This window comes from Pan troglodytes, chromosome 9 (assembly GCF_028858775.2).
Source record: "Pan troglodytes isolate AG18354 chromosome 9, NHGRI_mPanTro3-v2.0_pri, whole genome shotgun sequence".
NCBI lineage: Eukaryota > Metazoa > Chordata > Mammalia > Primates > Hominidae > Pan > Pan troglodytes.
In genome coordinates this window covers 18579409-18595879 of record NC_072407.2, presented here as the reverse complement: position 1 = coordinate 18595879, position 16471 = coordinate 18579409, and the positions used below count along the sequence as shown (strand labels likewise).

The following is a 16471-nucleotide window of genomic DNA, read 5'->3' as shown; positions in this document are numbered from 1 at the left end:
TTAATCTAGTGATCATTAATAAAATAACTGAATTACCTTCCCAATAGTATTAGTTACTTTCCCAGTTTATTAGGGTGTGGGCAAGAAAAAGGATTACTGGGTTTCCACTTTCTAGTCCAGAGCTCTTTTTCACGGGAACAGAGCCCTGTAAAAGTTTCCCTCTCTCCAAGCACTTTCTCCCCTTGACTGTTCCTGAAGAAGGAACGATTTCCAGTTAGCGTTTAAATTAGCATAGTGCTTAACTCAGAGCTTGGCTTGCAGGGAAAACTAGAAAATACGTGGTTTTATTGCTTTGCGGCCTAATCAAACCCTGGACAAGAGAAGAGGAAGAAAATAGGATATACTTGTAGCGCGCAAGCGCTGCACAAAGAAAGCATGTCCTCTCTGAGTCGCCGTAGGTGCTAGGTGGCTGTGGCTTCGGTTGTTACCCCACCCACTTCCACGTCAGCCAAGGACTCTGGAGCCGCCGCCGCCGCCGCCGCTGCTGCGGTTCGTAGCTGGAGTAGACGGATCCGCGGCTGCACCAAACCACTGCCCCTCGGAGCCTGGTAGTGGGCCACAAGCCCACAGTCCCAGAGGCGTGGTGGGTCGGGCAGAGTCGGAAGAACTGGCTTTCTAGCTGGAAGATGCGGAAGGGGAGCGACTAGGCCGCTTGCGTCTGGGCCTGGCAGAAGGGACCGGGTGGGGGTACGGGTGGGGGTGCGGGTGGGGGTGGGGGCGGAGGGCTAGGAAGCTCCGGGTCGGACGTTCCATCCCGTCCTTTGTATTGGCCGGGGGTCTTTTCCCTCCCAAGACCCCTAGGCGTACCCTTTCAGGCCCAGGGCTGCTTTGCTGGAGTAAGGGGAGGAGGAAGCGGATGGGGCGAGGTGGGGGTGCAGCGCGTTGATTAAGGGACCCGCGGACATAGAGTCGGAACCCACCAAGGACCGTGATAAAGCGCTTTAGGGTTTTGGCAGAGTATTCAGGCACAAGGTCTCTTAACTTGAGCATGCAGATTGGGTGTTGTGTAAAAACCATACGGTCCATAACATTGTGGGGTGTGGCTGGGGGGACTGTCACTGTTCTGTGGGCCTTCATTCGGCTATACAGCATTCTCAAACACTGGACCGGGATGCGATGAGGGAGTGATAGATAGTATACCTTATGCCGGAGCTGATAGTGTGGTTTTTGCTAGAATTTATTTTTATGGGAACACGATATAGATTGACCTGCCCTTTCTAATACTTTAAAAGGTCACTATAGGTACTTGTTTGTGGGGTTTTTTTTAAATTTGTAATGATATATCTGTGTTTATTTTTCTAGATTTTCTGGCATCCTTAAATCTTGTGTCAAGGATTGGTTATAATATAACCAGAAACCATGACGGCGGCTGAGAACGTATGCTACACGTTAATTAACGTGCCAATGGATTCAGAACCACCATCTGAAATTAGCTTAAAAAATGATCTAGGTAAACTTCGATATTATTTTGAGAATGAAATGAAAAAAGAAAAAACGAAAATAAAAAACTCATATTTCATATTCCTTTATAATTAGAAATGCTTAATTTTTGTCTAAAGTTTCTCTAGGATCTCTTCAATAGACCTTTTATTAAAAATGCGAACTTCTTTAAATATTGGTTGTTTGAAATAGAACATCTCAGTTTATCTTAGTAAACCTAAAGAAATTGTAATAGTTTAGATATTCCTCAAAATGTCATAATTTTTGTAGACTTCAATATATTAATGTAGCTGATTATTTTCTCTAGGCAACAGGTTGAGGATGTGTATTGGAATATCTTAATTCCATCGTGCACTTAACTTCATGTTACTTAGCTTGTAAAACCAAAAGAACTTTGTTCTTTGGATTACCCACCCAAACAATTAGGTGAACACTGGAATAAACATGTATTTTCCAGAAAAGTTTACCTTTTCATTTTTTATGCATTTTTGCAAATAAGAAAACAACTATATTTCTGAACTTTTTTTAATGTTTAATTTTTGTGGGTACACAGTAGATGTATATATTTATGGGGTACATGAAATGCTTTGATACAGGCATGCAATACATAATTATCACATCATGGAAAAATGGAGTATCCATCCCTTCAAGCATTTGTCTTCTGTGTGACAAACAATCCAGTTACACTTTCAGTTATTTTTAAATGTCCAATTAAATTATTATTGACTGTAGTTACCCTGTGTGCTATCAAATATCGGGTCTAACTCATTTTTTCTGTACCCATTAACCATCTCCACTTCCCTCCCACTACCCTTCCCACCTCTGATAACCATCCTTTTACTCTATCTCCATGAGTTTGTTTTGATTTTTAGCTTCCACAAATAAGTGAGAACATGTGAAGTTTGTCTTTCTATGCCTGACTTATTTCATGTAACATAATGACCTCCAGTTCCATCCATATTTTTGCAAATGACAAGATCTCATTCTTTTTTTATGGCTGAATAGTACTCCATTGTGTATATGTACCACGTTTTCTTTATACATTTATCTGTTGGTGGACACTTAGGTTGCTTTCAAGTTTTGACTGTTGTAAACAGTGCTGCAACAAACATAGGAGTCCAGATATCTCTTTGATGTACTCATTTCCTTTCTTTTGGATATATACCCAGTAGTCGGATTGCTGAATCGTATGGTACCTCTGTTTTTAGTTTTTTGAGGACCCTCCAAACTGTTCTCCATAGTGGGTGTACTAGTTTACATTCCCACCAACAGTGTACGAGGGTTCCCTTTTCTCCACATCCTCTCCAGCATTTGTTTTTGCTTGTCTTTTGGATAAAAGCCATTTTAACTGGGGTGAGATGATATCTCATTGTAGTTTTGATATGCATTTCTCTGATGATCAGTGATGTTGAGCACCTTTTCATATGCCTGTTTGCCAATTGTATGTCTTTGTGAAATGTCTGTTCAAATCTTTTGCCCATTTTTAAATCAGATTATGAGATTTTTTTTTTTTTCCTGTAGAGTTGTTTGAGCTCCTTACATATCTGGTTATTAATCCCTTGTGAGATGATAGGTAGTCAGCACATATTTTCTCCCATTCTGTGGGTTGTCTCATCACGTATGTCGATTGTTTCCTTTGCTGCGCGGAAGCTTTTTAACTTGATATGATCCCAATTGTCCGTTTTTGCTTTGGTTGCCTGTACCTGTGGCATATTATTCAAGAAATTTTTGGCCAGACCAGCGTCCTGGAGATTTTTCCCAATATTTTCTTGTAGTAGTTTCATAGTTTAAAGTCTTAGATTTAAGCCTTTAATCCATTTTGATTTTATTTTTGTGTAAGTTGAGAGATGGGGGACAAGTTTCATTCTTCTGCACATAGTTTTCCAAGCACCATTTATTGAAGGGACTGTCTTTTCTCCAATGTATGTTCTTGGCGCCTTTGTCAAAATGAGTTCACTGTAGGTGTATGGATTTGTTTCTTGGTTCTATTATTTTCCATGGGTCTTTATGTCTGTTTTTATGCCAGTACCATGCTGTTTTGGTTACTGTAGCTATGTAGGATAATTTGATGTCAAGTAATGTGATTCCTTCAGTTTTGTTCTTTTTGCTTAGGATAGCTTTGGCTATTCTGGGTCTTTTGTGGTTCCATATAAATTTTAGGATTTTTTTTTTTTTTTCTGTGAAGAATGTCATTGGTATTTTGATAGGAATTGCATTGACTCTAGATTGCTTTGGGTGGTATGGACATTTTAACAATACTGATTCTTCTAATCCATGATCATGGAATATCTTTCCATTTGTTGATGTTCTCTTCAATTTCTTTCATCAGTATTTATAGTTTTCATTGTAGAAATCTTTCATTTATTTGGTTAAATTAATTCCTAGGTATCTGATTTTATCTGTGGGTATTGTAAATGGGATTAGATTACTTCTTCAATTTCTTTTTCAGATTGTTCACTGTTGGCATATACAAATGCTACTGATTTTTGTATGTTGATTTTGTGTCCTGGAACTTTACTAAATTTATCATATTTCTGAATTTTAAAAATGTATACCGTGTCTCCTTTTTGTGAGTGATTCTGTCAAGAAAAAAAAAATTTGTAATTAATATGCTTTCCAAAGTAATGATTCTTGTTTAATTGAACTGCTAAAAATAAATACAACTTAAACTGATAAATATTGTTTAAACAGAGCAGAGTGAAAATTATGCTTCAAATATAGAAAGGATCTTTTAGAAGATAGTTTGCAGTTTGAAAAGAAACTTAATATTTTACTTGCCTATTTCCCACTTCTTAATCAGCAGTAATGGAATACCTCCTGATTCTAGGTTACTTAATACTAGGTTTCTATTGAGGTCTATTTTTAAAGAAGGGAAAAGAAACCCAGTTTTATGACATTTAAAATGATACCATTATATACATAAGCCACATATATTTCGCTCTTTTCATGTTCATGTAGGATAGTTGAATGCAAAATAGTGAATACATTCATTAGTGTTTTTCCTCATAATTTAAAAATTTTCATTATTAGATCCTCAGGATACTTAAGGTTATAGCTAGGAAGGTAAAGAATAAAATCTGCCCTTAGTTGGAACAATGCCCTAGTCTTAATTGAAGCTGCCTTAGCTACCTTCCTCCAACCAATAAATAAATACATACTCTCCAGTTTAATGTATATTTTTGCCATTGAGAAGAGTTGAGACTAGGCATGGTGGCTCATGCCTGTAATCCCAGCACTTTGGGAAGCTGAGGCAGGTGGATCACTTGACTTCAGGAGTTCGAGACCAGCGTGGCCAACATGGTGAAACCCCATCTCTAGTAAAAATACAAAAATTTTAAGTGGCTATTAAATGAAGAGTTCTGTGGGCCAGATGAACCACCGCATCTGACCCTCAGAACTCTGTTTCATAGCCGCTTAGCTCTAATCATTAGAAATGTATTTCTCATATTTAGGCCCAAATCTGGTTCCCGGTAACTACTACCCATTAGTTGTAGTTCTTTTCCTCATAATGGCCCTAAGATTATTGAAGACTTGTAATCATTCTTTGTTCTCCCCTTCCCAAGATAATTCATTTATTTTGATGATCTAAACAGTTGTAGTACAGTGTGCTACTACATACTTCTCTGCCTTTGAGTTTTGGATCCAGAAGATTTTTAGTACTAAAAATTCTTCAGTATGCAATGATAATGGTGTGAAATTTTAGATAGTTTTGCGTAAAATACTTTATGTTGCAGAGTTTTTAGGCTAAATAACAGTAAACTAGCATTTTATCTTAAATGTGTCATCCTTAATTCTAAATAATGACTACTAATCTAGAACATCTGAATTACCTCCCAGTTTTCCAGATGATATCTTAAGAAAGATTCTAAAGTTTTACAGCCTGCCTGCAGAACTATGATGAGATTTTAGAAATAATCCACTACTTTAGTTTTCAGCCTTTTTGAGTATGACGTTTCTCTTTCTAATGTTAAAAAAGTTACATATTTATCCTCCCATAATAGTAGTTTTAACTTTGTTAAAATGCACACAAATAGCTAAAAGCTGTTTTGAATTCAAAATCAATTAATAGTATGTATTTACATTTTGAAAAATAGCTATATGTGTTTTGAAACACGTTTACTTGGTATGACTGTAGATTCATGGAGCCTGCATTAACTCAATTGGTTAGGAACCAGAAATCTAATCCAGTGCCTTCATATTATATATAAAGAGTCTGATTTCCAGAGATAAATGACTTGAGCAAAGACAGCTTATTTGGTGGAGAACCAGGTGGAGAACCCTTGTCACTTGGGTTTGTACTTTTATTACCATTGCTGATACTGAAGTAAGAAGGTACATTTTATTTTGTTAATTGCTTTTAAATTTATGTGATGAATTTTCTTTTGAAATAATTGTGCTTTTTTTTAAAAAATTTTTGATTCAGAAAAAGGAGATGTAAAGTCAAAGACTGAAGCTTTGAAGAAAGTAATCATTATGATTCTGAATGGTGAAAAGCTTCCTGGACTTCTGATGACCATCATTCGTTTTGTGCTACCTCTTCAGGATCACACTATCAAGAAATTACTTCTGGTATTTTGGGAAATTGTTCCTAAAACAACTCTGGATGGGAGACTTTTACATGAGATGATCCTTGTATGTGATGCATACAGAAAGGTAAACCAAATCATAATTATTTCTGAATATTGCTTTGAATTTAAATGTAAAATTGGTAGAATGGGCTGTATTTTAATTGTTAAAATTGAGTCTTTGATAAGATGTAAGTTGTAGAGATTTGGAATTGTAAAAGAGTTATTTTTAAAAGTTTTATTGTCACTTTTCAGACATTTTCTATGCATTTTATGTGTATATATTAATTAAAAAACAGTGACACACATATAAGACATATAAGACATTGATATAAGAATATGATGGAAATTGTCGGTAATCTAGGTCTTTTCTCAAACGTATTTTTTTTTCATTGGAAAGTTTTGCATTAAAATTTTCTTTTTGTAAAAAGCTGAAACTCAGCATTTCATATTTTAATTTTTATATCAGGATCTTCAACATCCTAATGAATTTATTCGAGGATCTACTCTTCGTTTTCTTTGCAAATTGAAAGAAGCAGAATTGCTAGAACCTTTAATGCCAGCTATTCGTGCATGTTTGGAGCATCGACACAGCTATGTTAGAAGAAATGCTGTTTTGGCCATCTATACCATCTATAGGTAAATAAAGATACTGCTTTGGCTTCATTCTGTGAGTACTGTTTAGTCTTTTAGACTAGTGGTTCCAAAGTGGTTGCTTGCAGACTGAATATAGCTTGAAGATATATTTTGTATGGCCAGCACTGTATTTTTTATTATGAACATTGAAAAGTCAAAAGATCTGGCAGCGCTGTTCCTAGCTTCCACATGACAACATTCTGCTGAACTTGTATAACAGTAACCCCCTTTAAATAAGTTATATACTTTACAGTTTATGACAGTGCTTGTCATTCTCAACCGTATTACTCCAAGCCACTTTATATGTTCACTTGCTTAGCCTCTATAGGCTTTTAACTTTGGACCTTGTTTTAGAATTCGTTTTGTGGAATGTCGGTCTTTTTACTGTCAGAAGCTTTGAGGAAGGAACTTTTTAAATGAGAAGGGCTACAGTTATAACTGAGTCCAATTCTTAGAAAGCTGAAGATTTTGAATTTTTATTTGTTTTTGTTTTGTTTTGAGATGGAGTTCCACTCTCGTTGCCCAGGTTGGAGCACAGTGGCGCGATCTCAGCTCGCAACAACCTCCGCCTCCCGGGTTCAAGTGATTCTCCTGCCTCAGCCTCCCAAGTAGCTGGGATTACAGGCACCCACCACCACGCCCAGCCAATTTTTGTATTTTTAGTAGATATGGGGTTTCACCATGTTGGCCAGGCTGGTCTCGAACTCCTGACCTCAAGTGTTCCACTCGCCTTGGCCTCCCAAAGTGCTGGGATTGTAGGTGCGGGCTACCACACCTGGCTGAGATTTTGGATTTTTAAACCAATTTAAGGAACCAGTTAGATGAAGCTAGAATGCTCAGTTTTTACAGTCACAGGTATCAATTTATTAAGGACTACAATGTAATTTTTATAAGCATCTTTGTACTTTAGTAGATTTGTTGGTTAAGATATAATTTCATAGTTATCTTACTGTTAGATTTTATCCATTAAGGAAAGTGGTATTCTGGTTAATAATGTAGATGAGCCAGGCGTGGTGGCTCATGCCTGTAATCCCAGCACTTTGGGAGGCCGAGGCGGGCCGATAACCTGAGGTCGGGAGTTCGAGACCAGCCTGACCAACATGGAGAAACCCCGTCTCTACTAAAAATACAAAATTAGCTGGGCGTGGTGGCACATGCCTGTAGTCCTAGCTACTCAGGAGGCTGAAGCAGAAGAATTGCTCGAACCTGGGAGGCAGAGGTTGCGATGAACCAAGATCGCGCTATGGCACTCTAGCCTGGGCAACAAAAGCAAAACTCCATCTCAAAAAATAATAATAATAATAATAATAATAATAATGTAGGGTGAGTTCCTTTAATGTTACCATACAGACTACACAAATTTCAGAATTTAAACTATAGTGCACATAGAAAAATTAGGCCATTTATAGGACAATTGGAAATTTGAACACTATGTCTTGATATTAGGAAATTATTAATTTTGTGAGGTGTGATGATGAATAATTAGTTTTACAAGTAAAGAGTCCTTGATTTTAGAGAAACCTATCAATATATTTACAGAAGAAAGGATACATTGCCTGTGATTTGCTTCAAAATAATATGGCAAGAGGTAAATTTGGCAAGGATATAGATGAAACAAAACTAGCTATGAATTATAATTGTTGAAGCAAGGTGATGGATTTTATTAAGCTAGTGTTCACTCTTCTCTGTACTAATATTTCTAAATTTCCAAAAGAAGAGGCAAGTCAGTAAGTAAATAGTACACAACTAATAAAATTCAAGGGACTATGTTTTTCCTCTTAATGTAATTCTTAATATATTGATATGCTTAAAATGTATGCACAACAGTTATTAGAGACATTGGTTAACAGATGGTGTGTTGAATAAATCAGCTTTTTCTGTATTGAACTAGAAAACGTATAATTTGATAATTTAATAGATGAAGGTATAACTTTGTGTTTCCTTCTACCAGTTCCTTTTTTTTTTTTTTTTTGAGACAGAGTTTCACTCTTGTCGCCCAGGCTCGAGTGCAATGGCACGATCTCAGCTTACTGCAGCCTCCACCTCCCAGGTTCAAGCAATTCTCCTGCCTCAGCCTCCCAAGTAGCTAGGATTACAGGCATGCGCCACCACGCCTGGCTAATTTTGTATTTTTAGTAGAGACGGAGTTTCTCCATGTTGGTCAGGCTCGTCTCAAACTCCCTCCCTCAGGTGATCCGCCCACCTGGGCCTCTCAAAGTGCTGGGATTACAGGTGTGAGCCACTGCGCCCGGCTCCTTCTCCCAGTTCTAATTGATTTGAAGTTTCAAAAAGCAGGCCGGGCGTGGTGGTTCATGTCTATAATCCCAGCACTTTGGGAAGCCGAGGTGGGTGGATCAGTTGAGGTCAGGAATATGAGACAAGCCTGGCCAATGTGGCAAAATGCTGTCTCTACTAAAAAAATAACAAAAATTAGCCTGGCATGGTGGCACGTGCCTGTAGTCCCAGATACTCAGGAGGCTGAGGCAGGACAATCACTCGACCTAGAAGGCGGAGGTTGCAGTAAGCCGAGATCACTCCACTGCACTCTAGCCTTGTCTGGGCATGGTGGCTCACACCTGTAATCCCAGCACTTTGAAGGCCAAGGTGGGCAAATCATGAGGTCAGGAGTTCAAGACCAGCCTGGCCAACATGGTGAAACCCCACTACTAAAAATACAAAAAATTAGCTGGGCATAGTGGTGGGCACCTATAATCGCAGCTACTCGGGAGGCTGAGGCAGGAGAATCGCTTGAACCCTGGAAGTGGAGGCAGCAGTGAGCTGAGATCGCACCACTGCACTCCAGCCCAGGCAACAGAGTGAGACACGGTCTCCAAAAAAAAAAAAGCAAAAGTATGTTGTAAAGTTTGATTAAATTTAATTTTGGTATTGTCCAGAGAGTTACTAAAATAGTAAAGTAGGCTTTTATTAAATATGGATGTTACCTGTTTTATTTAAAGAAATTTTGAACATCTTATACCTGATGCTCCTGAACTGATACATGATTTTCTGGTGAATGAGAAGGATGCAAGTTGCAAAAGGAATGCATTTATGATGCTAATTCATGCAGATCAGGTGAGGTACTTTTTAAAAAATACTCTTATTACTGTATTTAAGTGACAATTAAAAGTATTACATAGACTTAATCATGTTTTTAGTCAGTAATTTTGTTTATAGTTCATGTGGTTTGTGTATTTTGAAATTTTTAAGCTTGTAGAAAAATACATTTTTTTCTTAACCCTTCTCTAAAATATTGCATATGTATACATTCTTTTTTTCAATTAAACATTGAAGAGGCATTTTAGAGCAGCCACCCTACAGTTTTTAAAAATTAAAATTATTATGACTGTTCTTTCCTATGATGGTATAGATCTAAAATTGTTTAGTAGAGAAAAATAGTAGCTTTGCATAGATACATCCTTAGCCATGCCTGTGGAAATAGGGTGGCCTTCAGTGTAGAGGTGTATCCTTTTAGGTTCTTCAACTTTCATACATGGGTGCCAACTCCACATCCTGCTCTGCTGGTGGTTAAAGTACATGGATCTACTTTTGGTTAGCAATTACTCTGTACACCTTGATGCCATCTAATCTTGAAATTTTCTAGCCAGTATTTATCACCAAAATATGGGAAATAATATGCATGAAGTCTGAAAAATATGGAGGCCTTCCAGTCCTCTGAAATCTAGATACTGTTACTTTTTTCCCCCCCGATCTTCCTTTAATGGATTGTCCCCCAGTTATTTAAAATTGTGGTAACATACACATAACAAAAAAATTTACCCTCTTAACCATTTTTAAGTGTTCAATGATTTTAAATACATTTATAATGTAGAACCATCACTATCTTCCATCCTCATAACTTTTTTTGTCTTGCAAAACTGAAACTCTGTACCCATTAAAAAATAGCTCCTTATTACCACTTCCTCCCAGTCCCTGGCAACCACCATTCTACTTGCTGTCTCTGTGATTTTGATTAAGTATTCCGGATAAGTGGAATCATACAGTATTTGTCCTTTTGTGACTGGCTTATTTTACTTAGCCTAATGTCTTCAAGGTTCATTTATGTTGCGGCATGTGTTGGAATTTCTTTCCTTTTTAAGGCTAAATAATACCCCATTGTAAATATATGCTACATTGTGTTTACCTGTTCATCCATTGGTGGACACTTGGGTTGCTTCAATCTTTTAGCTATTAGGAATAATGCTATTGTGAACGTAGATGTACACGTATCTGTTTGAGACTTTGCTTTCTGTTATTTTGGGTATACACCCAGAAGTGGATTTACTGAAGATACAGCAATTCTGTTTTTAATTATTTTAGGAAGTGCCATACTGTTTTGCACAGCAGCTCTACCATTTTACATTCTCACTAGTAGTGCACAAGGGTTCCATTTTCTCCACATCCATGCCAACACTTGTTGCTATTGTTTTTTTGATAGTAGCAATGTTAATGGGCACGTGGAGTGGTATTCAATATTGTCATTTTGTCTTCCTAAACAAGATTATGAGAAAGCTGCGTATATGAGCAGTGTTTTGTCCTCTTGTGTGATTGGTTTTACTGACCAATGCTTTTGGCATTATGCTGTTAACCTACATTGAGGGGCATAATCAGAAATAGTCCAATAAAATTTATTGATACTTTTACTGGAGAGATGTTTTCAGCATTGTAGTTCTGTATATTACAGTGTCCAATATATGAGGACACATAGGAGATTTTTCTTTTAGGTCTCAGTAATAGGAATAACTATACACCTAAGCAGCTGGTTTTGATTGTATGGATACCCTGAATCCCATAACACATAGTGTTTTCCCTCTTTGGTTTAGCTGCTAGAAAATCAGACCCCAGGTTTGTGGCTCATTTCCAGAAAATATATTTAACTTTATGTCTTATATTTTATATGTTAATTTTATTCTTGATTTTTTTCCCAGTTAATTTCTCTTTGCCCTGATCTCCTCATTTGTTTTATATTGAGTTGTAATGTGTGTATTTTTTAAGATGCATTAAGTCCTTCTATTGAATGAGGTGGAGAATGATAAATATATTCTTATTTTTTTTAGGATCGAGCTTTGGATTACTTAAGTACTTGCATTGATCAGGTTCAAACATTTGGAGACATTCTGCAGCTGGTTATTGTTGAACTGATTTATAAGGTAAGAATGATAATCTATGATGAGTAAAATAAACTCAGCAGTTTAAGACAGGGTTAAATACTTTCTTTCTGGGATAATTATTGCTAGGATAATATATTTTAATAGTATAAATATTTTATAGCATAGCCTATTAAAGCCTTTGTTTCTTTTACTTTTGGTTTATTGTATTTTCCAAGTAGAATACTTGCTTATATCCTTTCTAAACCTCCATAAAGATTTTGATAAAAATTCATGGCTTGAGCCAGTGTAGCTGCACATAAATCATTGTGAACTTCCCAGTCACTGAATAGATTATAATTAGGCTTTAAAATAAAATTCAAGATTTTCTTGAGCATACATCAGACTAAAATCAAACAAAAAAGCCTTAAATACTTTTTATGTTCCCTGTTTGTAAAAGAGAATAGAAAAACTTTAAATGCATTAATATGACATTGTAGGCCATTGACAGGAAATCTAAAACCAGCTAAGAATTTTGGATTTTTAAATCAAATACTATATTGGCAACACTTTACTATGATATATCCTTTGAAAGAGTTGATTACATCTTAATGTTCTGATAAAAGGTACAAGAAGATCCAACTTTGCTATTGATACCATTAGAGGCCAACAAAACATAGGTCCAGATGGCTTTATTAAATATGATAGTATGGTCAAAACACCGGTAGACATTACTAACTGATTATAGCTGTCTTGCTTCTGTAAGAAAGGGACTCCTCTTAACACAAGGTACCAGTAGTTTGGAATGGGAATTTAAGATGAAACCAAGACTTACTGTACAGTTTTTTTTGGTTTTTTTGTTTTGTTTTGTTTTTTGTTTTTTTTGGGCAGAGTCTCACTCTATTGCCCAGGCTGGAGTGCAGTGGTGCGATCGCGGCTCACTGCTGCCTCTACCTCCTGGGCTCAAGCGATTCTCCTGCCTCAGCCTCCTGAGTAGCTGGGATTACAGGTGCACGCCACCGTATCCAGCTAATTTTTGTATTTTTAGTAGAGACGGGGTTTCACCATGTTGGCCAGGCTGGTCCCAAACTCCTGACCTCGTGATCTGCCCACCTTGGCCTCCCAAAGTGCTGAGATTACAGGCGTGAGCCACCATGTCCAGCCTATAGTTCTTTTTAATTCATGTGTATAGTTTAGGATGACACTGAGGTTCTCAAAATTAGTGGTTCCCTGCTATCTAATGACTTGTTAAGTAGGGTCCATGTTATAGTAAAAGGAAATAACTTTTAAGTCATGTCCATGTAATAGAGTTTTGACTATATATATTTTAGGAAAATCTACTACAAATACTGACTTCAAAAGAGAAAAAATAAGGGATATTTGCTATACAAGTAAAGGTATCAGGATACATTTAGAATGGGATAGAAATTTTTAGTTTTCTCTCCAATGTTGAATATAGTCTCAAATAATAAGTAGTAGTACTTGGGAAAAATGTGTTATCTTTCTTGCTTGAAAAACTGGTATTTTCCTTTTATTAGCTATTGAGATTTATATCATCCGTCATGTTTCCCTTTGGCATCCAGAATAAACATTTAGGACCAAATTTAATATCCTGTGACAGTACCCATATTAGTGTACTGGGTTAATGTGTCCTTACTTTTGTTACTTTACATTTTCTTTTTCTCTTTCACTTGTGTATAGCATACACATTTTAAGTCATCAGAAAACCTTTTACGAAACAGTAAAAATATAAATTATGATGGGATGAATAAATAAGTGCACAGCTGTAAAAATTATTTTGTTCACACCATCCTATCTAGTAAAGCCATTTCTTATCTATGTTTTTGTTGGCCTCTAACTTGCTTCTTTCTGAAATTACCGATGTTGTGTCATAGTGTCTCATCCCATTTTGGCTGATATTTTCATATGTCCTCATAAGACTGTTCTTAGCTTTCATATTGAGAAAACTAGCATCCCATAAGCTGACATTCATGAAAAAACTCCATTTGAAAACAAGCGTTCCTGAAATCGGTTGAAATGTTAATGTTTTCTTCTCCAGGTCTGTCATGCTAATCCATCAGAAAGAGCTCGTTTTATTCGCTGCATCTATAACTTATTACAGTCATCCAGCCCTGCCGTAAAATATGAAGCTGCTGGGACATTAGTGACACTCTCTAGTGCACCAACTGCAATCAAGGTACTGTGTATTTCCTTTGGGGCCAGATTAGATGATAGATTTTCTGTCTTAGCACTCATGATTTAGTGACATTTCAATTCACTATGTGGTTACATGGCACAGAGAGAATAACTACAAATTTATAAAATTATTTGATGCCTTACATTGTTCAACCTTCCTTCTTTTCTTCCTTCCTGCTTTCATACACACATACATAGATACAGACAGAGAATGACAGTACAGTTAACCTCTGACAACACAGGTTCGAACTGCGCAGGTCCACTTATACATGGACTTTTTTTCTACCTCTGCTACTCCTGAGACAGCAAGACTAATCCCTCTTCCTCTTCCTCCTCCTCCTCCTCCTCAGCCTACTCAGTGTAAAGAGGTTGGGGATGAAGACCTTTATGATGATCTACTTCCTCTTAATGAGTAGTAAATATTTTCCTTATGCTTTTCTTAACATTTTCTTTTTTCTAGCTTACTTTATAAGAATACATTATATAATACATTTAACATACAAAATATGGGTTGTTGTTTTGTTTTGTTTTGAGACAAGGTATTGCTTTGTCACCCAGGCTGGAGTGGGGCAATCTTGGCTCACTGCATCCTCCACCTCCTGGGTTCAAGCAATTCTCCTGCCTCAGCTTCCCGAGTAGCTGGGATTACAGGTGCCCACCGCTATGCCCAGCTAATTTTTTGTATTTTTAGTAGAGATGGAGTTTCACCATGTTGGCCAGGCTGGTCTTGAACTCCTGACCTCAAGTGATCCGCTAACCTCGGCTTCCCAAAATGCTGGGATTACAGGCGTGAGCCACCGCGCCTGGCCACAAAACATGTTTTAATCAACTGTGTCATTGGTAAGGCTTCTGGCCAACAGTAGGTTATTAGTAGTTAAGTTTTTGGGGAGTCAAAAGTTACGTGTGTGGCTGGGCACAGAGGCTAACACCTAAAATCCCAGCATTTTGGGAGGCCAAGCTGGGAGGATTGCTTAAAACCAGGAGTTTGAGACCAGCCTGGGCAACAAAGAGAGACCCTATCTGTACAGAACCTTTTTTTTTTTAATTAGCTGGTGCTAGGTGTGGTGGTGCATGCCTGGAGTCCCAGTACTTTGGGAGGCCAAGGTGGGATGATCGTTTGAGGCCAGGAGTTCGAGGTTGCAGTGAGCTATCGTGGTGCCACTGTACTCCAGCCAAGGCAACAGAGAAAGACAAAAAATAATATGAATTAGCTGGGCATGGTGGTGTGTGCTTATAGTCCCAGCTATTCTGAAGGCTGAGGCATGAGGATAGCTTGAGCCCAGGAGTTCAAGACTGCAGTTAGCTATCATTACTCCAGCCTAGGTGAAACAGTGAGACCCTGTCTCTAAGAAAATAAAAATTAAAAGAAAAATGTTACATGTAGATTTTAAGTTTTAGTGAGTGTTTTCAATAATAGAGTATTTACCTTTCTCCCTTTCTCTAATTTATTCTATCAAGACTATATCATCAACCCCTAATCTATTCAGAGAATGAGCTGTTCTAAAAGCCAAATTGTTTAAATTGGAGAATTTACTGCTTTACCCAAAACTTGAACTTTTTTTAATTTTTGATTTTGAAATAATTTTAAACTTACAGAAAAATTGCATAGTACAAAGTTCTTTTCTGTTGTTGTTTTTTTGTTTTGTTTTTGTTTTTTGAGACAGAGTCTCACTCCGTCGCTCAGGTTGGAGGATACTGGTGGGATCTTGGCTCACTGCAACCTCCGCCTCCCAGATTCAAGTGATTCTCCTGCCTCAGCCTCCTGAGTAGCTGGGACTACAGGCGCATGCCACCACACCCAGCTAATTTTTGTATTTTCGGTAGAGACAGGGTTTCACCATGTTGGCCAGAATGGTCTCGATCTCCTGACCTTGTGATCCACCCGCCTCGACCTCCCAAAGTGCTGGGATTATAGGCGTGAGCCACCATGCCCGATGAGGACAACATTCTTATATATTCTTCTCCCAGCCTTTCTCATATGTTCACATCTTCTATAATCATATAATTGTCAAAACTACAAAATTAACATCAGAACAATATTATTAACCAAACTACAGGCTTTATTCATATTTCATCAGTTTTCCCACTGATGTCCTTTTTTTGTTCAGGATCTAACCTAGGATCCCATATTGTATGCAGTGGTCATATCGTAGTCTCCTCCGATCTGTGCTAGTTCTTAGTCACTTATTATTTTTCATGATCTTGACGCATTTGAAGAATACTGGCTGGTTTGTTTGTAAAATATCCCGTAACTTGGGTTTGTCTGATGTTTTCTCAGATTGAGGTTGTACATTTTTGGAAAGAATACCACAGAAGTGATGTGTCCTTCTTAGTGTATCTTACCAAGGAGTACATGATGTCTGTATGTCTTATTACTGATGATGTTAACCTTGATCAGTGAAGGTGCTGTCTGCCAGATCTTCCAGTTTTATGATTTCTTCTAGTGTAATCAGTACATGTTGTAGGGGGAGATACTTTGAAACTATGCAAATATGTTGTTCCTCAAATTCATACCTACTTATTTTAGCATCCATCAATGGATTTTCTTAC

At 37.4% G+C, this 16471-nt stretch overlaps 1 protein-coding gene across 3 annotated transcripts in view; it reads left to right on the top strand.

Moving 5' to 3' along the window:
- The first annotated feature begins 380 nt into the window (after window positions 1-380).
- The window catches only part of COPB1 (COPI coat complex subunit beta 1), a 42359-nt gene continuing 26268 nt past the window's right edge, over window positions 381-16471 (top strand). The window contains exons 1-7 of one of the 3 annotated variants that reach the window (XM_003312926.6): window positions 381-583; window positions 1303-1450; window positions 5864-6093; window positions 6475-6644; window positions 9599-9713; window positions 11696-11788; window positions 13785-13922. In XM_003312926.6, the coding sequence (XP_003312974.1) occupies window positions 1360-1450; window positions 5864-6093; window positions 6475-6644; window positions 9599-9713; window positions 11696-11788; window positions 13785-13922 (837 nt within the window). In that variant the 5' untranslated portion in view covers window positions 381-583; window positions 1303-1359. Of the gene's footprint in view, window positions 688-1302; window positions 1451-5863; window positions 6094-6474; window positions 6645-9598; window positions 9714-11695; window positions 11789-13784; window positions 13923-16471 lie in introns of all 3 variants that reach the window. The other 2 variants (XM_001172089.7, XM_009459983.5) reach the window with 2 other exon arrangements.